The sequence below is a fragment of the Gallinula chloropus genome, assembly GCF_964237585.1.
Source record: "Gallinula chloropus genome assembly, chromosome: 1".
Lineage (NCBI taxonomy): Eukaryota > Metazoa > Chordata > Aves > Gruiformes > Rallidae > Gallinula > Gallinula chloropus.
Genome location: NC_140085.1, coordinates 54579838 through 54595423, shown reverse-complemented (window position 1 = coordinate 54595423; position 15586 = coordinate 54579838). Strand labels below are relative to the sequence as shown.

At 39.4% G+C, this 15586-nt stretch overlaps 1 protein-coding gene across 1 annotated transcript in view; it reads right to left on the bottom strand.

Annotated features, from left to right (window-relative positions):
- Positions 1 to 13364, bottom strand: part of NR2C1 (nuclear receptor subfamily 2 group C member 1) — a 36417-nt gene extending 23053 nt beyond the window's left edge. Inside the window, exons 1-3 of the mRNA XM_084268172.1 lie at positions 13310 to 13364; positions 8830 to 8937; positions 2991 to 3221 (exon numbers count right to left, since the gene is read on the bottom strand). Of these exons, the coding sequence (XP_084124298.1) occupies positions 2991 to 3221; positions 8830 to 8937; positions 13310 to 13363 (393 nt within the window). The 5' untranslated portion in view covers position 13364. The remainder of the gene's footprint in view (positions 1 to 2990; positions 3222 to 8829; positions 8938 to 13309) is intronic.
- Between the last annotated feature and the right edge of the window lie 2222 nt (positions 13365 to 15586).

Sequence of the window (15586 nt, the reverse complement as noted above, 5' to 3'; positions counted from 1 at the left end):
AAGCAGTAACCAGATGGAATTGTAAAGGCTACTATAGCTACAGTCTGATTTGTTACCTTCTTCCTTTGTGACACACACAGATGGTGGACCAACAGAAAGGTTGGTCTCTGGACACTACCATCAAATACCTGGTGGTTTATAGTTTGGCTTTCATAACAGTTTGACATCATTAAGGTATTCCTGTTTACCTCTGGTTCCTGCACAACTACGTTAAGCACACAGTATTAAGAGGGCTAGCACTACTGAGTAGGCACTACAGCCTTCCACTTGGTATTTAAAAACTGTATCCCTCCCACTGTGACATAAATAAAGCATGGCAAAAAAATCAATTTAAAGAAGGAACTACACATATCATGGGTAACAACTGAACATCACCCTGACAGTTATGTACAGCAGAAAAGAAATCATTCTTCTTCCCATTAGAAGGGGTTACAGTTTAGAAACGTCTAACTTCTACTGTCTTAATGGGAATTCAGACTCTCTCTTTCTTGCTTTGCATAGTCAAAACAGGACATCAGATAAAAAGAAAGAGAACTTACCATAAGTGAAAGTATCCTATTTTCTATAGGAAAATTAAGAAATCACTTTTGTTTTTGGAAAGCTTGGAAGATAGTATAGACGATACAGGGGAATGCTTAACCAGCCTACTTCTTTCTAGTTACCCTTTATTAACAATACTCACCTATTAAGTTTTATTTTAATATAACATCTTTTAAAGAAAAATAATACTGATGACTTAAGAAAATATTAACATTAAATTCCCCCCTAATTTCCATTATTAACATTACGTATTTTCATCATAATATAGAAGATATATTTAAGCAAATTCTGCGCCTGTCTGTAAATGAAACCTGCCCTGAAATGGGAAGTTCCACATACAGAAGGACTACAGAATTTGGCCCATGAGGAGATAAAAATCCTGGACTCAAAGAACTCATCAACTGACCTTGAACATGAAGAACAAGAATTGATTATTAAGATGAAGAAGAATCACTGAAGGTGAAACAGGTGATGGGGTAAAAGGGCCTTGCCAAATGAGACAATGTAAAGATAAGGTGCAATAAAGGAGAAGTTTTTGGCAGAACAAATGAATGGGCATTTCAAGTGAAGGCTACAGATGAACAACAAAAAAGGAGAAATTGCAGATGAAAAGATCATTTAAGGGAGAAAATACGAAAGATCCCAAAGAGGATGCAATTGAACAATAAATGAACGGTACCCTGTATTTCAGCAACCTTAAATGAGGGAGGAGGAATAAATCTCTACCCATATATATTAACTGGCAACAGACAAATCTAACTAAAATGACAGAACACTCCACTGTCTCTCAAACAACCCTAGTTTGCCCAAACTGCACAACCAGAACCTGTACTTCTAATTTTTTGTTTGGACTTTCCTTATACCTGAACTTTCCTCTGTAAACCAGTGTGGCTCCCTTCTCACCTGGTTCATACTTCTGTTGAGGTTTACTTAAAATACAAAATGCATGATACCACTAAACATCCTTAAATGCCTCTCAACAGGACTGACTTTTGATATTGCTCCCCTACTCATAAGCAATCAAATTCTTTGTTGCAAAGATTTGTGAGTTTCAAGAAAAAAAGGTAATATAATACAGAGCTATGTTTAAAATTTGCACAACACCTGGGTAGCAAATCAGAGCAATGGACTGGCTCCCAGAAGAGCACCAGCCAGGAAGATCAGGGATCTTCAGTTGAGAAAAGATTACTCGAAAGAGGACGTAACAGTGATTTATAAAAACAACAGTCTCCACTGTAGCTGTTTCTTAGGGTACAAGAGATGCTTAATTAAACAGTTCTCTCAGAAGATCAAATCAACTGAAGTATTCTTTGCACAACAAACAATTATGCTACAGGATACTATAAAGACCAAAGCATATATGGTCTACAAGAATAACAAAAAAGGTTGTTAAACTTTTGTGGCAGCTATCAAACATGATGGTCTCACTGGAACATCCAAATCAGGAGGTTGCTCAAAATCATCAATTAATGGAAGTGAGAGGATATGCTTGGAAGGATCATTATTTACTTGTCCGGTGTTTAGTATTTTCCCTTAAGCAGCTGTTTCTGGCCACCATTTAAGTGTAAGATACTGGCTTGAAAGGACTGGAGCTACCCTAATGTTGCCTGGCCTACCACACTGATGTATTTTAGCAGCAGCATAAATGTACGTGGTAGAATTATGACATAACTACACTTTAGCTGAAGGGCAGTAATTTCCTACTTCATGCTGAAGGAACTCCCATCTCCCAGGTCTTCTGTGCATGTTCTTCTCACTACTCACATCAGCACTGTCCCATCTGTGCCATGGGAAGGGTATAAGGCAGAAAGATCAGAAGTTGGAGGCTGAGGACTATGGAAGTGGCACATACTACGTGCTTGGGAGTAAGCTGCACCAGAGACCTGCTTAGGGAGTTACAACCCTGGCTAGTTACAATCTCACATTAGCAAACTCAAAACCTTCAGTGTTCTTTTCCTACCCCTATTGAGTAACGTGCTGTCCTACTACACAGACACCCAGAGAAACTACCTCGGAGAACAGTTCACACAGCTGAACAGTAGTTACAGCAGCGTAAGAAAAGGAAAGCAAGCAGAAGGAAACATTAAGTGGTAAAGACAAGGGAGAACAGAGGATGTTTTCAACAATACATGAAAACAGATGGAGACTCATCGAAGCAGAAATAAAGGCTGTTGGTATGGCAGGAGCTGGAAACGACAATAAAAATAACAGCGTTCCTTCTAATCTCATGAGCCAGGGTATAAATCTTAAAAGCAGTAAATTTATTAAAAAAAAAAGAAGTTTCCTTCACAATGTCTAAGTATCCATCCAGAGTCCTAATGCAAGGAAAAGTTTAGCATTAAAAAAAAAACACCTCAAAAAAAGGAGAACCCAGACAGACATATTTGGAAATAAAACATCTCTTCTTATCTCATTTGAACCAAAATTAAGAAATAAAGTGGATTATCTACCTGGATGTGCTGTGCAGATATATCAGGGGATGCAAAAAACAGTTGGTTGACACCTGCAGCATCTGGAGTTGCTAGGATAACTTTTCCTGGAGTGGAATCTTGTCTGGCAAGGATCACCTTGCTTGGGGTAGAGCCATCATGATTTGTTAAGATGAACTGCTTGCCTGCTGAGCTCTGATCAAGTGCTGTAACAATCTGAATCTTCTGGCCCGTCTGCTGATCTGTGACAACCTAATAATACATTTATCTCAAATTGTTATGGTAGTTGAAGTTCACCTTTGGGGCCCAAGCTGGGCACTTAAAAGAAAAAAGGAATTTTGCCTTCAACATTTGTGAAGTAGGATCGATCATCTTCCCTTCCGTCACACTGGAGTGAAGTAAACTCAGGCAGAACCTTGGATTTTCACTGCATTTGAAGCACATTTCAGTCAAAACCTGAGCTTGCAACTGGTTCGTGCTTTGACAGCACTGCTGAAACCCTTGACAATCCCTGCAGCCAGAACTGGAGGTATGCCTGTAGCTCAGCCCACGTAACTCATCAGGTTGTGGGAAAAAATCTCAACCCCTGCATTCACTGCATACCACCTGAAGTGCTTAGTGCACCCCAGGTTCAGCTGCTTAACAAAAAACTTCTTAAAAACGCAAATGTAGACTTCTGAGTGAAAAAAAGTAAGCATCAAACATAGAAAAAGCAATAATCTTGTTGCACCTCTATGTACACTTTAAGCTGCATTTCGGGGGGGGGGCTTTTTTTTTAAACATATATATATATATTGCTAAATGAGTAAAACAGAATCTTCCCCCACCACTTTTTTTAAAAGGAAAAATTTATTTTCATTGTTCATTTCATAAAAAAGAACAGATCCCCAACCTGGTTTTTTTCCATTTTATCCTTATTTTCAAGCACATACACAATAGAACTGCATTAAATAATCCTCCACTAAACTCCATTTGTTACCACTTTGTTAGAAGATTATAACCCTCAGAGGAAATGATCAAGATTCTTGATTCTCCCTCCCATTATCTCACTTTCAGTCAGCTCCAGCCTTTCCCCATCAATATCCCTCTGTGGTTAACTGCCTGGCTTACTCTGGAGACTACGCAGAATCATCCTACACAGGCTGTTTCCTGCAATTTTTTAATTACAGATAAATAAAATAGCTCCCATTATGTTTTTTTTAACCTACAACCAAACATTTACATCCATCTATCCATCCCTAACATTCATATGGTCCATAATACTTAGGAAATTACTGTTTCACGGCCTAACAGGTAACTAGCTTGATGTAATCAAACAGGACAGCAGTATGAATTCTATTTTCTAGGTGGAGGAGAACAAAGAAACTGAGTAAGACATAATTTCATATCAGCCTTTATCAACTCTGTTAATGTACCTTCACAGCTACCTTATAACTTTTATCTCTAAATGTTCAAAATGCCTGGATTTGTTTAAAAACCCCATGTATAGCTTGCACTTATAAAAGATATGCAGCAAGAGAGAAATAATAGACTACCTAATTTCATCAGTTTTAAATCAGTATTTTTACTTTCAAATATTCAGAAATAATCAGTTTGAAAAATATACAGAAGGAAAGTGTTTCCTTCAGGTGGCCTTTCATTATTAACATTTTAATGGATCAAATTGTAATTTATTTTTTTTTTGCAAAAGCTGACTTAAGAGAAAAGTCCAGGTAAGAAGATAAAATTCCAGGCACTAAAGATATAAGAATATAAATCATTGTGAGCTTTGGGGTGTAGGGTGGGAAGACAATGCAAACCCTCCACAATCTTGCATTCAGTTTTCTCAGACATCTGCATGTCCAGGACCAAATGACTACAGCAGTCCTTCATTTCTCCTTTCAAGTTCTTCATGCTGGTTGTATATTCTTTAGAAGACAAAATTCTCTGCCCTTTTAATCCTGCTCTTTGCTTAACTTCCTCCTTCCATCCCATTTTTCTTCATTTGCAATCTCTATTTCCCCTGTGTCATTCCTAGCTATTTTCCAAGCAGCTGATGTTCCCTTCCCCTTCTCCCCGAACACACGCAGCTACTTGATTTGAATGAGGGGAAATCAAATGCCTGTTCTCCTCAGTGGGGTACATACATGTAAAGCCAAACACAGAACATCTGTCCTTGTTCCTTCTACTTCCAGACCTGCCCTTTTAAAGACACTCCTATCTAAAATTTCCCTATCAAAACTTAAAAGTGCAACTATGTGTACATCAAAAAAAGGCATTTAGTTGATCTAGTTAGGCTTAAACAAAGTACAGAATCACAGAGTCACAGAATGCGTTAGGTTTGAAGGGACCTTTAAAGGTCATCTAGTCCAACCCCCCTGCAGTAAGCAGGGACACCTTCACTAGATTAGGTTGCTCAGAGCCCCATCAAGCCTGACTTTGAGTATCTCCAGGGAAGGGGCCTCCACCACCTCTCTGGGCAACCTGTGCCAGTGACCTACCACCCTCAGACTGAAGAACGTTTTCCTAATATCCTACCTAAATCTCCCCTTTTCTAGTTTAAAGCCATTACCCCTCATCCTACTGCTCCATGCCCTGGTGAACAGCTCTTCCCCAGCTTTCCTATAGGCACCTTTCAGGTACTGGAAGGCCACTCTAAGGTCCTCCTGGAGCCTTCTCTTCTCCAGGCTGAACAAGCCCAACTCTCCCAGCCTGTCTCCATAGGAGAGCTGCTCCAGCCCTTTGATCATATTTGTGGCCCTCCTCTGGACTCGCTCCAACAGGTCCAAGTCTTTCTTGTGCTGAGGGCTCCAAAGCTGGGCACAGTATTCCAACTGAGGTCTCACCAGAGCAGAGCAGAGGGGCAGAACCACCTCTCTTGGTCTGCTGGCCACACTGGTTTTGGTGCAGCCCAGGATGCGGCTGGCTGCCTGGGCTGCAGATGCACAGTGGTGGCTCATGCCCAGCTTCTCATCCCCAAGTACCCTCAAGTCCTTTTCCTCAGGGCTGCTTTCCAGCACATCATCTCCTAACCTGTATGGGTAACGGGCAACGTCCTGACCAAGTGCAGGACCCTGCACCTGGCTTTGTTGAACCTCATGAGGTTCACCTGGGCCCACTTCTCCATTGACTTTTTTGGGGGGGTACATATGCTAAATTATCTTTTTTCCTAGCTCCATGATTTAAGAAAGGTATGTATTTGTGAATTAACACAGCAGGACAGTAGGGAAATAACCACTGCTACTTCACACAATTCACTTTGTCTCCTATTTAACAATTAATGCCCCGTTCTTCAAATGGCTTCCCAAAATTCTAGGAGGATGCCCATGGAGTTCTCACTACCTGACATAACAGGCATAACAGGTACAGTCTTACTTTAATATCCACACAAAGCTATTCACTGTGCACAAAGAGTTTCTGTGGCTGTCAAACATTTGACAAGTCAAAGAGGCACAGGCAAAACTAGTTTAAACAAATAAGCATGGACATATCTGCAGCTGACCTCTGATGGCCATTTATCTGCAAAAACTCCACCTAAATTGCAATGGGACTCTGAAAAGTGGAGCAGTTCACCAAAGTATAACAAGTTGCAGTAACTAAATGCTGAGATAAGAGAAAAAAAAATAATCAGAGGGAAAAAGAAAACCACTTATCCTCTCAAGGGAATCCATCAGGGCTCAGTGACAACACATTATGTTTCTTAGTATCACTAAAGGGATAATGGGATAAACCAGGAATATATTAATTCAGTATTGTCTGCTTCAAAAATACACTTTCCCCATGTATTTCATTTAAGCACCCTGATGGTAACAGAGGATAGTGTTTTCCTTTATTGCCTTTAAGCCTTGTCCGTCAACAAGTTTTGACTTCCATTTGGACATCATTTCACTATATTAAATATCTCAATAACTGTGTTTTTTTAGGAAAAGAAAAAAAACAAATTAAGTGTTAACAGAGAGGACTAGTGCAACTGTTTATGGCAGAGCTGGTTTTGAACAGAGATGTCTGTTTAACAATAAATGTGACGCTCAACTTTTACCCTAGAGAAACATTAGCATTCTTTAAAAAAGCTGACTAATGAAACATGCTTTAAATATAATTTTATTGAGGATTTTGCCTTTCAAGAGTTCAGATAATTATTTATGTGCATTAAACAATAATAAAGGAAAAATATTGATTAAAATATAAACTCAAAATGAATTAATTTAGCATTCATTTTGAACATTTCACTGAGACATGTTTGTTCCTACAAACTACTTTACCCTTCAAGTAAATTCTGCTCTGAGGAAAGTTTTCATTACTACACTGTATCTCATATCAAACTGATTATTATTGATACTGGTGAAATGTTTGTAGATGCCTGTTTCAGGAAGGATGCCGTTCAACTGAGTGTCTATCTACACATACCAAGAGACAACCACCACCCCAAAGCGCTTACCATGCATTCTGAACAAGACTCAGTGAGCAGGGGGGGGGAAAAGACAAGGGACAGAGTAGCTGGCTTAGAAACAAGATCTTCCAGCTACAGGAGACAATGAAGAACTATATGAAGGCCCCTGTCCCCAGAAATACAATTCTTTTACATCCATTGCATTTGCAGTAATTACAATGCCTAGCCAAAAGCAGTTCTCCTCCCACTGAAAAGGTGACACAGAAGGGTTAGAAGTCTGTCACTGGCTTTGAAGCACCAGAGCTGTCCAGCTGTTCAACATTAAAGGCTCAGGGGTTTACATGTCACCGTCCCCCATTCAGAACCTGGTGCTGAAATGACATTATATGGCTTCATGCTAGAGGCACATTAGAGCATCCAGGCACTGACAACAAAAACAGGATAAAGAGATGGCTGGTTAATTGATTAACATAAATCAGTTAATAAAGGGTACCGTGGTATATAAAGTGTAGAAAAGGAGAGGAGGTAGCTGAAAGAATAAAAGTCTATTGGATAGAGAAGATTGGCACCATGACTACAGCACAGGAAGGGGGTTATAAAGTGGAGGGGTGGGGGTTGTGCAGGTGCAAAGAGCCTTTAGAAGGTAGGACAAAGCTTGGATGCAGTGCACTGGAACAGGAAAAAACTGGAAAATACTGAAGAGTGAAGCCAGCAAAAGAAAGAGCAGCCAAGATTGCACTAGCCACTGGCTTGCTTAAATGAGTGTTTGGTATGCAACAACATGTACCTGAGAATACTTCTAAAATTTATTTTGCAGTTGATATTTTTCTCTAGGATGAAATTTAAAAATAAAGTATTGGCAAGGACTTGTATTGACCTTTAAGGGAAAAAATATAATAAAAGATATTCCCTAAATCCTCCTAATCTCCATCTATACACATCTGTGTTGATTTAACTATGCACATTGCCAAGAACTTCTGATCCTCACTTCAACTGGAAATGACTACCTGGCCAGGCTATGAATTAGCTTTTGTTGGGCCTGAGGTCCTTGGTTTGAACAGCTAAAAACCAGCATCCTTCTCAGACAACAGTTTGCTTTGCACTTTTTCATAACTTGTATCAATGATACAATGCAGTATTTTCCTCTCTTCCTGCTCTGAAATGTTCCAACAACTCAGCTGGACTGCCAAATCTAAAAAATTATTCAGCTTTTAAAGAGCAGTTCTTTTACAGTACTGCAAACATTATTTGTCTATTCAGTCATTATATTTTTAATGTAAGAAAAATATTAAAATTCTTAGGAGAAAAAAAAAAAGGGAGGGGAAGCATCAAATGATTTTTTTATTCCTGTTGATTTAGGAATGGTCTCTGCTATCCAGGGATGAATATTTACATTCAATGCCAAATAATAAAAAAAAAAGAACCATATGTGAAAACTGGCAAAAATAAATAGTTCATCTCTGCTTTTAAAATACATCAGAGGAAGTGTACCTGTATACGCTGGGGTAAAGAGAGGCCTGAATCTGCAGGGACAATCTGTATTCGTTGTGCTATCCCATCCATTAGTGTTTGTGGAGCAGCTCCCTGGGAAGGGGTAACCTAGAAAGAAGAAACACATGAAGGCTATAGAAAGTCTGACACTTACTGTATAAATGAATGCTTTTATTATTAAAGCTGATTATTTGGAAAACTGTTTTGCTGTTCTAAACACATTTTGCAATACCTTCTGATTCAAAATTTAGAAACACAGTAAAACAATTAATTGTTGACAGCTCCACATAAGCCAACCAGACTGAGTATTTATTTCTGTGTTCATCATAACTGTGATACATTTACAAGAAAATATTTTAACCTTAATGGCTTACTGACAGTGACAAAATAATCTTGGGTGTGGAAACACAGCAACTGGCCTTTCCCATTCTGTTTTTCTGTTAAAGCAGCAAAACCAGAACAACAGAATCCTATACTGGGGAACCATCAAGGAAGTTACAGGAAATGAATGAAATGTGTAAAGCTGGCAAGCAGTGTTATCTTAAAACACATTTAAAGCTCTGTGAAAATGCTCTCACATTTCATAATTTGTGGAAGTGCTTTAATGATAATCAGCATTTTAAATTTCTTCACATTACAGCCAAAGGTATATGGGGGGAGGTAATTTTTATTGACAAATAATGTAATGGACAAGAAGTACAGCTGCTACTTGCAGAGGCTTCATCACAAAGCCCAGAGTTTGTGTACTACAAAGTAGATTTGTCTTTACAGAGCTTACAGATACCTTCAAACAGAAAACTTCATCTTAAATTCCTAAGCAAATCCCTAAACTTTTTGCAGTTCAAAAACTGGAACACCCAGCAATTCCTAGTATTTACACCATTAGAAAAATGCTCCTCTTCAACTGTCCCCCCTGCCTGAATTCATATAGAAAATATACATATTGCAGCAGAGGTACTGTTTCACAACAGCCTGAGAACGTCCTCATTCCTCCCCGATCAGCTTCCCAATTTTGCAACCACACCACCACATAAATGCCAGCGCCAGCAGAAGGAAGGAAGCAAGGACATGGAGCTGGAGGGGAGTAGGAGAAGGGGAAGGAGCAGTGGGAAAGACTTCCCCTTACAGCAGAAATACAAGCTCCTATCAACATCAACCAATTCTGGAATTTTATCCAAAAAGGCAGTACTTTTGGTACCAGTCTCAGCTCTTCCAACCGACTTGTTCCTTTCCCCTCAGTTTGGTGGGTGAAGCTGGTTGGTTAGCCAGTCAGTGATCTGGACACCGATGCAGGTGTCAAAGCAGCCCAGCAAACAGACAGACAGACAAACAAAGGCTGTTCCTGGCACAACTCAAACCTTCAATCCCCATCTCCACAATGCCCTGAACCAGACACACTGGAGCAAACGAGGGCGGGATTACGCTGCTCAGGGGATCGCTTCCGATGCCAGCACCGTCAAAAGACGTGCTTGTCAAACTCCTGCCCGAGCCATTCTGGGACATGGCTTTCCAAAAATACCTGATTTTTCACTACCATGAATACTTTCCATATGCAAATAATGCTTAAGTAAAGGACAAAGAAGTGTTTGTTGTGCAGCCGCATTTAGAGTTTGAAAGACATATTTTCAAGCACTGAAATTCTGCATCAGCCTTTCAACATGACATGTACACGTGGTGACTTACAGGCAATCAGAATTTTATGTGGCTTTATCTTTGCTTTACACAAGAAGTTACAAACTCCAGGTCTGTTCTTTGCTTGCTTCCTTAAAATGCTATGATCTACATGTTGTGTAAGCTAAAAAATGCTCTTCAACCCCACAAACTATCAGCTTGACAGTTTTACTTCCATATAGAATATTTTTTTCTTGCAGCTTGAAGAAATACTGATAAGAATAACTGTGCTAATTTGTTAAAATTGTATTTTTTAGGTGTACAACAGACTCATTGCGACAAATATTTAGCTTTCCTCTGTTATTGTTACCTGGCAGGACTGTGAAGACAAACCACCCATGCTTAGTGTACCCAACCACAGATTAAAGAAAGAAGGTTGCTGTGGGTTCCTGACAGAGAACTTCCCTACATGAATCAAAAAATGCAATGAAGAAATATGAATTGTCTCACACTCAGCAAAGATGATGAGCAGTTGGCAGAATTTGAGAAAAGATAAACAACACTGTGCAATGCTCCCTATAGGCGGGGCTATAAAGCCTTCCTTTGTTAAGAAGTTCTGCTTTCATGCAAAACCAGCCCCAAATTAACACAAACATATTTGTGAACATCGTAATAAAATCTTTTGTGGTCATTTTGTGTCTTGAAATGCTTCATGAAAAAGAATAGTATGAAGAAATCAAAACCTATGTCACGGAACACTTCTGACCATTATTTCCAGCTTCCTCAGAATGGGTCTTTTTCCTTCCATGTACATCATGTAAATTCTCCTTGTGAATTCAATTAAAACTATTTCAACATTCAGGAGAATGACAAATGCTAGCAAAACACTGCTGAAGCTCCACAGACCTTAAAACAGGTTTCTCAGTGCTCACGTTGAATAGGAACACCACCAAGCAATTACAGCTGATAGATCACAGATAGGTAAATGTAAGATGTTACATGAAGGCCCTGGTAAGGCCATTTTCTTTGCTGACTTGACCTTCCAGGCACCACACTCACGAGCACTCCTTTGACAGTAATTTTAGCTTACAAAGTCCCACCTTGCACTGTGCTGGGTGATGCTTTTCAGTCCTTCTAACCATGTGCCAGGTTGTGCTGCACCTCGTACCAGATAAGGGAACTGACCCACTGGGAAGGAGAAGACCTTCCTCCACTATGCTGTTGCTTGTTTTTTTTCTTCCCAGTTTTGTCCATGAGCTTACGCAAGCGAGACTATAGCATGAGACGAAGTGTCTAAGTGAGGGCCGGGGAATGCTTAGGCCAAATGGTGATGGTGATGGTCTTAGTCTCAGCAATACCTCATTAAAGGACAAACCCTAATCTACTCCTCTGGCAGAAAGATATCCATGAAAACTCCAGGGCTGCAGTCTCACCATGAACAGAAAGAGCACTCTGCAGTGTTGCACCTCTACTCTAGTCCCCTACCCTGCTTTTGGCTACCAGACGTCTCCTTTGTGCTGGCTCTGGTACTCACTAGAGCCTTGTCAGGCCCTACTTGGCACACTAACCCAGCAGAGCACCTTCCATTTGTTTTGCCTGGGTTATTTTGCTGCTGGTGTGACAATTAAATGAAGTTAAGAAACAGAAGAAGGACCTTCCCTTCCCTATGGCACTGAGCTACTACGTTAGCTCAGTGTCTCATGGAAACACATTACGAAGTTGAGGTGAAAAAACCCCCCAAAACAAAAAAACCACAGAGGCCAAACACCACCATCAAACCATCCTCTTTCCTGAGTGGAATGTAACCTGCAGCTAGTTTTGACTAGCCTGTATTTAAAAAAAATACCCAAACCAAAACCAACCCTCAAAAAACAGGAAAAACAGCCCTATTTAGACTTTCACAAGGAATTACGTTACCAAAACAAAACTACAGGAGACACGCCATTCTCACTTATAAAGAGAACAAGCAAGAGAAAGAAAACACCAGAAGTCACATAAATCACTTATGCCCTTTGAGGCAGCCTTACCAACACTCAGATGCTACAACAGTAAAAGCTGTGAGAATTTACATGGAACAGAATAAATCATCCTGTCCCCATCCTCAACCTTTCTATTTCTATTGAGAGGAACTAAAATTGCTCAAAAAATAAGTCTATGTCTACACAAGAAATGAAGAGTGGATGTTTCAAGCTAAAAAAGACCCCATTTATTTAAAATAAATAAGATACTGCTTGTGTCTAATTTAAAGTGGCACTGATTTTAAGTGGACTATGCTATGATTAATCCGTGGACCCCCAGAAGTTCTCTGGCTCCAGTGCACAGATTCTGCATGCAGATTACAGCAAATGAAATGCAGAAGTAAGTGGAAACAATTCCATCTTCCTTTTGACTTCTACCAAACCCCAGCAATTGTTTCAGTGAAGAGCATGGCAAACCTTCACTAGCAAAACCCAAAAGTGACAAAGGAGGCAGTTGCTCATTTGGAAAATGAAAGCTGATGATTTATTACTGACAAATCTCAGTTGTAAATTTTGTAACTGAAAGTGAGCAAAGCAATTACACAACCAGAAATCTCTCTGAAGACCACTGCAGGCTTTTTCCAAAGAGCAAAGCTGAACAGCTAGTCACTTACTGGGAACACTCCTAGATTTTCCTTAGCTTTATTTCAGTGGGGCAAGCTGTGGCAAAAAAAAGACTTGGCAGCATAACTTTAAAATAGACATAGTAAGTTCTTTTCGTCTTCCATGGGAGAGTCTCTGGAAGCTCTGACTGTACTAAAAAATCTCTTCTCTTGTGATTCAGATTTTACATATCAGTCTGTACATGTTATTATTCAATGTCTCTTAAATAGGACTCAAAATTTATGTACCTCTCCCATTTGCCGTTCAATCATTTGATGGGCCAGTTCCTCTATGGTTGCCATGATCTTTAACCACCAGAATTTCCTGTCAAAGAAAGGAAAGAAGATGCTTAACATCTACAGCCTCAATAGTAAAAAAATCTCGGGGAAAATATAACTCATGTAAGTAAAGTACGTTCATAGTTGTCCTAAGGCGACGTGGATGCAGAATTTAAAGTTTGATTATCCTACAAAAACAGTCATTTACGTTCTATTTGTAAACTTCTGTATGTCTTTACTCAAAAAAGCTCACATAGAGACTTCCTATTTTTCCTCCCCTGCTTTCCCAAACAGCAACAGTATAATAAACTCCCTGTGAGAACAGAAGTGTATTACTGACCATGACATCAGCAGGGACATATTTAAAATCTTAAAAATGAACAGGAGCCAATTTTGTTACTGCAAATCAAGGGGGGAAAGTCTAACTTCTGAACTTACACCAATTTTCTGTTTAGTATTAACTATTTTGTTTAGTATTAACAGGAAAGCTTTTGTAATTAATAGGAAGCACTACTTAGGAGGCAGAAAGTATACTGCAGAAAAAAAAAAGATGCTGGATGTGGGGAAGGGGTCATCCATTCTGTAGTTACAGTGTAAGAAGTCCAAATCCTCATGATTTTATATGATTTAACTACTACTACTACATTAATGCAGTATGAAGTATTCAGATTAACCCACTTCTGCATGCAGTGAGCTGCAGTCAGAGTGCTTTCAAGCCAGGCAACATATTCTATCAGAAGCTTTCTTATTTTAAATAAAATGCTTACTATAAGCAAAAGCTTTCACTATCTGCCCACACAGTGTCAGAAATTAGTACCATCTCATAAAACAAAAAAAACCCCTACAAAGAAAAGCTTAATATCTTCAAAGCAAATTAAGAGAACTATTTAGTAAGACAGATACTTTTGGGTAAGAGTTATTTCAGAGGAAGATCTTAATATTTTGGACAACTTGATGTACCAGAATATTACACATATGAAGGTATTTTGGAAAAAGGAAAAAAAAATAGAAGAAGAGTAAACTTAGTAAAACTCTGAAATTCTACTCTGCTCTCAGAGCTGATCCCACCTCAAGTGGGGTTTTGGACTGGAGACCTCCTACTCCTGTCCCTTCCCACCTGGAGTATACTACTACTCAAAAAGGCACTACCTTAGCTACAGAAGCAAGAGTTGCTTGCTATTACAAAAAATTCCCAGTATTTTGAAAGCAGTTTGATTTGCAAAATCTTTCGACTGCTTCCAATGCAAGTCTACTGTGCAGATATTTTCAAGGACACAACAAAGTGTGCTCTAATTTTTAAGCATTACTTCACTGAGTGTCTAGTTTAAAGCGTAAGAAAGCTGATTTTTAGCAGTTTAAACCAATTTAATGGAGAGAACATGTTCTCCTATGTCAGCCTTTTGAGACAGCAGTAACATCTTCCACTCTGCAATCGCTGTGTCTAGCATTTTCTGCATTATTTTCCTGAAAGAAAGTCGACTACATCAACCTCATTTTCCCACTGGAAAAGCCATGTCTAAAACCCTTCCCATGACAAAGTATGATTATGACCTTCTAATTTGTAATTGTATTAACCAACAGAGCCTGGAGCTTCTAGTGTTTCAGGCTGAAGAATGAACATGTTTCAATGGGAATGCTAATTACTACAGCTATGGCTGTGTTGCACCAACTCAGCAGCACACAGAAATGCACAATCCAGCACAGTGAAGAGAAAAGCCTAACTGACTGTTCAAAAGCTCTCAGCCAAATCACAGAATCACAGAATTGTAGGGGTTGGAAGGGATCCCAAGTCCAACCCCCCTGCCAACGCAGGTTCCCTAGGACATATCACACAGGTAAGCATCCAGACGGGTCTTGAATATCTCCAGAGAAGGAGACCCCACAACCTGGACTTGCACGGGAGGCAAAATATGGAAAATAACTTTTTGAGAAACTCAGATGTGAAGAATAAAAAGAATTCTTACTTATCATACCTGTGGTGTTGAAGAATCATAATTTCTCTTTAATGTTCTCTGTCATGCAATTATTGGAAATTAACCTATCAACACATTAATACATTTGCCACAAATTCAAAGACAGAGATCTTATTTCTCCAAGCCTCCACAAGCACTGTGGGTGCAGCCTTAACAAGGAAGAAAGAGATTTTCTTTTTAATGCTGCAGATTCATTATTACACTATGCAAAACCATTCTGCCACCAAAAGGGCTCGTCCTAATCTATCTTTCCACCTGCGTTCCCAGCCCCTCT